General features: G+C 43.7%; 1 protein-coding gene across 1 annotated transcript in view; it reads right to left on the reverse strand.

Moving 5' to 3' along the window:
* Positions 1–6,745, reverse strand: part of MTF2 (metal response element binding transcription factor 2) — a 48,834-nt gene extending 42,089 nt beyond the window's left edge. Inside the window, exon 1 of the mRNA XM_056523142.1 lies at positions 6,485–6,745. Coding sequence (XP_056379117.1) covers positions 6,485–6,489 — 5 coding nt within the window. The 5' untranslated portion in view covers positions 6,490–6,745. The remainder of the gene's footprint in view (positions 1–6,484) is intronic.
* Between the last annotated feature and the right edge of the window lie 493 nt (positions 6,746–7,238).

Consider the following 7,238-nt stretch of genomic DNA (forward strand, 5'->3'; position numbering starts at 1 on the left):
ACACACACCATAGACAGGACACACACACACACACACACCATAGACAGGACACACACACACACACCATAGACAGGACACACACACACACACACCATAGACAGGACACACACACACACACCATAGACAGGACACACACACACACACCATAGACAGGACACACACACACACACCATAGACAGGACACACACACACACACACACCATAGACAGGACACACACACACACACACACACACACACACACACACACACACACACCATAGACAGGACACACACACACACACACACCATAGACAGGACACACACACACACACCATAGACAGGACACACACACACACACCATAGACAGGACACACACACACACACCATAGACAGGACACACACACACACACACCATAGACAGGACACACACACACACACACCATAGACAGGACACACACACACACACACCATAGACAGGACACACACACACACACACCATAGACAGGACACACACACACACACACCATAGACAGGACACACACACACACACACCATAGACAGGACACACACACACACACCATAGACAGGACACACACACACACACCATAGACAGGACACACACACACCATAGACAGGACACACACACACACACCATAGACAGGACACACACACACACACCATAGACAGGACACACACACACACACCATAGACAGGACACACACACACACCATAGACAGGACACACACACACACACACACCATAGACAGGACACACACACACACACCAGACAGGACACACACACACACCAGACAGGACACACACACACACACACACACACACACACACACCATAGACAGGACACACACACACACCATAGACAGGACACACACACACACACACCATAGACAGGACACACACACACACACACCATAGACAGGACACACACACACACACACACACCATAGACAGGACACACACACACACACACCATAGACAGGACACACACTATATACAGGACACACACTATATACAGAGGCTGATATATAGGCTGTTTATTCTCTGTATCTTTGCTGGTTATAACACAATGTATCTGATGTTTAGAGTAACACAATGTATCTGATGTTTATAGTAATACAATGTATCTGATGTTTATAGTAACACAATGTATCTGATGTTTATAGTAATACAATGTATCTGATGTTTATAGTAACACAATGTATCTGATGTTTATAGTAACACAATGTATCTGATGTTTATAGTAACACAATGTATCTGATGTTTATAGTAACACAATGTATCTGATGTTTATAGTAACACAATGTATCTGATGTTTATAGTAACACAATGTATCTGATGTTTATAGTAACACAATGTATCTGATGTTTATAGTAACACAATGTATCTGATGTTTATAGTAACACAATGTATCTGATGTTTATAGTAACACAATGTATCTGATGTTTATAGTAACACAATGTATCTGATGTTTATAGTAACACAATGTATCTGATGTTTATAGTAACACAATGTATCTGATGTTTATAGTAACACAATGTATCTGATGTTTATAGTAACACAATGTATCTGATGTTTATAGTAACACAATGTATCTAATATTTAGTAATACAATGTATCTAATGTTTATAGTAACACAATGTATCTAATGTTTATAGTAACACAATGTATCTAATGTTTATAGTAACACAATGTATCTAATATTTAGTAATACAATGTATCTAATGTTTAGAGTAATACAATGTATCTAATGTTTAGAGTAATACAATGTATCTAATGTTTAGAGTAATACAATGTATCTAATGTTTAGAGTAATACAATGTATCTAATGTTTAGAGTAATACAATGTATCTAATGTTTAGAGTAATACAATGTATCTAATGTTTAGAGTAATACAATGTATCTAATGTTTAGAGTAATACAATGTATCTAATGTTTAGAGTAATACAATGTATCTGATGATGATGGTTGATGCAATATATCTAGAATTACTGTCACATCCATCCTGTTCAGGGTCCGTTCGGCACTTTTTCCCCCCCTTGCACTGAACGGACCCTGACACGAGATAAGGAAACTGCTGGGTCCCGACAGACCCCATTCACTTGAATGAGGTCCGTCAGGGATCAGGTAGTTTAGCGGAGAACAAAAATAGCGCACGCACTCTATTCTGTAGGTCCATACGATTACAATGATCCCCTACTTTCATAGATTGGATTTTGCATTACATCTGGAAAAAATCATAATTACATGCCCGAAAATTAATACGTTTAAAATTGTCATCTTCTGACCCTTATAACTTTTTTATTTTTCCGTGTACGGAGCAATTTGAGGGCTCATTTTTAGCGCTGTGATCTGAAGTTTTTATCAGTACCATTTTTGTATTGATCAGACTTTTTGATCGCTTTTTATTTATTTTTCATGATATAAAAAGTGACCAAAAATACACTATTTTGGACTTTGGATTTTTTTGGCACGTACGCCATTGACCGTGTAGTTTAACTATATATTTTTATAGTTTGGACATTTCCGCACGCGGCGATACCACATATGTTTATTTTTATTTACAGTTTTTTGGGTTTTTTTTAAATAGGAAAAGGGGGGTGATTTTTACTTTTATTAGGGGAGGGGTTAAATGATCTTTAACTTTTTTTCACACTATTCTTTTTGCAGTGTTATAGCTCCCTCTAGTGGCTATAACACTGCACACACTGATTGAATACACAGATCGCTACCATGCATTAACATGGCAATGATCAGTGTTATCGGCGGTAGATTGCTCAAGCCTGGATTTCAGGCTTGGAGCAATCAATGGCCGATCGGACACGCAGGAGGAAGGTATCGGACCCTCCGCACTCGATCTCGCTGATAGGGACATTGCGATGGTCCCGATCAGCCTGACTGAGCTGCCAAGAGTGAATTTTTGTTACTTTAGATGCAGCTAAAGGGTTAATAGCACGCGGCACAACGATCAGTGCCGCATGCTATTAGCCCCTGGGTACCGGCTTTCGTTAGCCGCCAGGACCGACCCGCCGTGACCCCGCATTATAGACCAGGACCGGTCGCACAGGTACATCCTGCATTCTTTAGAGGTTAAAATCGGATGAAATATTCTGCCATACGATTTTTGGATACGATTTTACATCAGATATTTAGATTACGATTGTGTACGATTTCTGGTAATCCGATTTTACTGCCCATCAATCAGATGGTAAAATCGTGACGTGAACCAGGCCGTAAGAATCTTAGGACATATATTTAAAAAAAAAAACTTTTATCCTTTGTTAACTCTTCACTTTTAACCCGTTAACGACGCAGGACGTGTACGTCCTGGTGAGGTGGTACTTAACACACAAGACGTACATTTATGTCCTATACATAACCGTGAGCATCGTAGCGATGCCCGGGTCATGCGCGGCAGGTCCCGGCTGCTGATAGCAGCAAAAAATCCGCAGGTAATGGCCATTAACCCCTCAGATGCCGTGATCAATACAGATCACGGCATCTGCAGAAGTGCGGCACTTAATGTGGACAATCAGATCGCCCACAGCGCTGCCACGGCGATCCGATCATCTGTAATGGTGGACAGAGGTCCCCTCACCTGCCTCCCGGCGTCTTTTGCTCTGAGATCGAGCAGACCAGAGCAGAAGATGACGGATAACACTGATCAGTGCTATGTCCTATGCATAGCACTGAACAGTATTAGCAATCAAATGATTGCAATATATAGTCCCCCTATGGGGACATAAGTGTAAAAATAAAAGTAAAAAAAATAAAAGTAAAACATTTTTAAAAATCCCCCCCCCCCCAATAAAAATGTAAATTGCCAGTTTTTCCATTTTACCCCCAAAAAGTGTAAAAACATATTTGATATCGCCGCATGCGTAAATATCCAAACTATTAAAATATAATGTTAATTATCCTGTGCGGTGAACGGCGTAAATGTAAAAAATAAAAAGTCCAAAATTGCTGCTTTTTTTTATACCATTTTATTTAAAAGATAATTGATTAAAAAAATGTACTAAAAGTTTTATAATATGCAAATGTGGTGTAAAAAAAATACAAAAAACTATTACAGATCACAGCACAAAAAAAATGTGCCCTCATACCGCCGCTTATACGGAAAAATGAAAAAGTTACATGTCAGCAAATTAGAGGGATTTTAAACGCGCTCATTTGGTTAAAAAGTTTGCGATTTTTTTTTTAAGCGGCACAATAATAGAAAAGTATGGAATCATTTTAATCGTATTGACCCACAGAATAAAGAAAACGCGTCTATTTTACCGTGAAGTGTACACCATGAAAACGAAACCTTCCAAAATGTGCAAAATTGCTGTTTTCTTATCAATTTTTCCACACAAATACACAGAGATGATTAAAACTACAATTGCGGGCGACCGGCGGCGCGGATCAGACCAAGGTAGGGCTCGTTTTAATCAGCGTCTCCCGCACTATTCACCAATACCTGTGGATAGTGCGGGAGAAAATATGTGACAGTTTTCCTTTAAGGGGTTAACATTACTGTCTATATAAGTCACATTGAATTGTATCACTGTACATATCCTCCAGGCACGCCCAGACAACCTCTCCAGCTGTTGCAGAACTACAACTCCCAGCATGCCCAGACAGCCTTTATCCAGTGTTTTCCAACCAGGATGCCTCCAGCTGTTGCAATACTACAACTCCCAGCATGCCCGGAAAGCCTCTGGTCAGTGTTTTCCAACCAGGGTGCCTCCAGCTGTTGCAATACTACAACTCCCAGCATGCCCAGACAGCCTATGGCCAGTGTTTTCTAACCAGGATGCCTCCAGCTGTTGCAAAACTACAACTCCTAGCATGCCCAGACAGCCATTATCCAGTGTTTTCCAACCAGGATGCCTCCAGCTGTTGCAATACTACAACTCCCAGCATGCCCAGACAGCCTATGGCCAGTGTTTTCTAACCAGGATGCCTCCAGCTGTTGCAAAACTACAACTCCTAGCATGCCCAGACAGCCATTATCCAGTGTTTTCCAACCAGGATGCCTCCAGCTGTTGCAATACTACAACTCCCAGCATGCCCAAACAGCCTCTGGCCAGTGTTTTCCAACCAGGGTACTTCCAGCTGTTGCAAAACTACAACTCCCAGCATGCCCAGACAGCCATTGGCTGTCTGGGCATGCTGGAAGTTGTAGTTTTGCAACAGCCAGAGTCACCCTGGGTGGGGAACACTGCCTCGTACAATGAACAATGCTGTCGTGACATGATGGGAGTTGTAGTTTTGCAACAGCCAGAGTCACCCTGGGTGGGGAACACTGCCTCGTACAATGAACAATGCTGTCGTGACATGATGGGAGTTGTAGTTTTGCTTCAGCCAGAGAGCCTCAGATGAAGCAAAGTGGCATGATACCATGCTAAAGATGTCAGGGGACACTGGGAGTTGTAGTTCTACAAAGGCAAGAGTGCCATAGATCTGGGCAGACAGCGTTAGGGGGAATGATAAGAGTTGTAGTTTTGCAACACCTAGAAGAATAGAGCTTGGTGAACACTGCAGCGGACTATGGCAGACGCAATCAGGGTATGATGGGAGTCGTAGTTCTGTAGCAGCTGGGGCAACTACTCTATAAAAATGGAAAAAACTGCCGAGACATGATGGGGGTTGTAGTTTTGCAACAGCTGGAGAGTGAGCCAGTTGGGGGACACTGCATTAAAGCATGTGGAAAGCTGTCTGGGAATGCTGGGAGTTGTAGTTCTCAAACAGCTGTAAAGGAAGTAGAGGAAACAGGTCAGGGAACTCTAGTCTACACAATGAACAATGCTGTCAGGGCATGATAGGAGTTGTAGTTCTAAAATAGCTAGAGAGCCATAGGTCTGGGAAGACAACATTAGTGGGTTAGGGTATGCTGGGAGTTGTAGTTCTATAACAGCTTAGCGGAAACCGGTTGGGGGAACACACTAATACACAACGAACAATGCTGTCAGGTCATGATGGGAGTTGTAGTTCTAAAACTGCTGTAGAGGAAGCAGAGATAACAGGCCGGGGAAAGCTACTCTACATAATGAACAAGGTTGTCAGAGCATGATAGGAGTTGTAGTTGTAAAATAGAGAGCCATAGGTCTGGGAAGACTACATTAGAGGGTCGGGGTATGCTGGGAGTTGTAGTTCTAACAGCTGTAGGGAAAACAGGTTGGGGGACACTATTCTACACAATGAACAATGCTGTCAGGGCATGATGGGAGTTGTAGTTCTACAACAGCTAGAGAGCCATAGGTCTGGGAAGATAACATTAAAGGGTTAGGGCATGCTGGGAGTTGTAGTTCTCCCAACACATATAAAGCTACATCATGGTGAACACTGCAGCTGACCCGGACATGCTGGGAGTTGTAGTCCTATAGATATACAGTACGGCGTGAGGAGAGTCTGGGCCGCAGAGCTCGCACTCTACCCGGTCACATGACCGCGCAGCGCCCCACACCCCCCGGTAATGGCCGCACACACATCCGGGCCCCTCACCTCATTCGGTCTCCTCGGTGATGCCGAGCGCCCCCCAGGGAAATCACAATCCGCGCGCTCCGTGTCCGCTCCCCGGCCACAATCTACACACACACGGCGGACGGCCCGGTTCGGTCGCAGACCTTCGCCATTTTGGTTTCCCGCGGAGCGCGCGGTGCATTGTGGGGGAGTAAATACAAAACAGCTTCACCAACGGCCGTACACCTCCATAGAGGGAGCAGTCACGTGACCCGCCTGTGCCACACGGGCCGCCATCGAGGTGAAGGGCAACAAGGGATCATCCGACTGCGCATGAGCGGCGTGTGCAGGGGGGCGGGGCAGGGTGTGGCGGCCGTTATTATAGGAGCTCGTTCACATCACACGGGAATACAGCGGCTTTTATATGTATATGGGGAGAGTCACCAAACCTCGTGCAGAGGAGCAATTACCCAATCAGAGTCCAGCTTTCATTTTTATAAATGATTGGTTGCTATGGGCGACTGCTCCTCTGTACAAGGATGAATCTCCTGCGCTGTATTTTGGGGCTCAGCCCTTGCCCAATTTAATTTTTAGTGTTTTCGCTGTCCCTCCTCGCCCTCTAAGAGCCATAACGCTTTTATTTTTTCCATCCTCCGACCCAAATGAGTTTGTTGTAATTTTTTTGCGCAACCTATTTGTGGTGAGGGCAGATGATATTACCCTAGGGGTAGATGGCATTAACCCCTTGTATTCGTGATGCCAGGGCGTGGTTAACCTCTGCACCACCTGAGGTATA

The sequence above is a fragment of the Hyla sarda genome, chromosome 6 (genome assembly GCF_029499605.1).
Source record: "Hyla sarda isolate aHylSar1 chromosome 6, aHylSar1.hap1, whole genome shotgun sequence".
Taxonomy (NCBI): Eukaryota; Metazoa; Chordata; class Amphibia; order Anura; family Hylidae; genus Hyla; species Hyla sarda.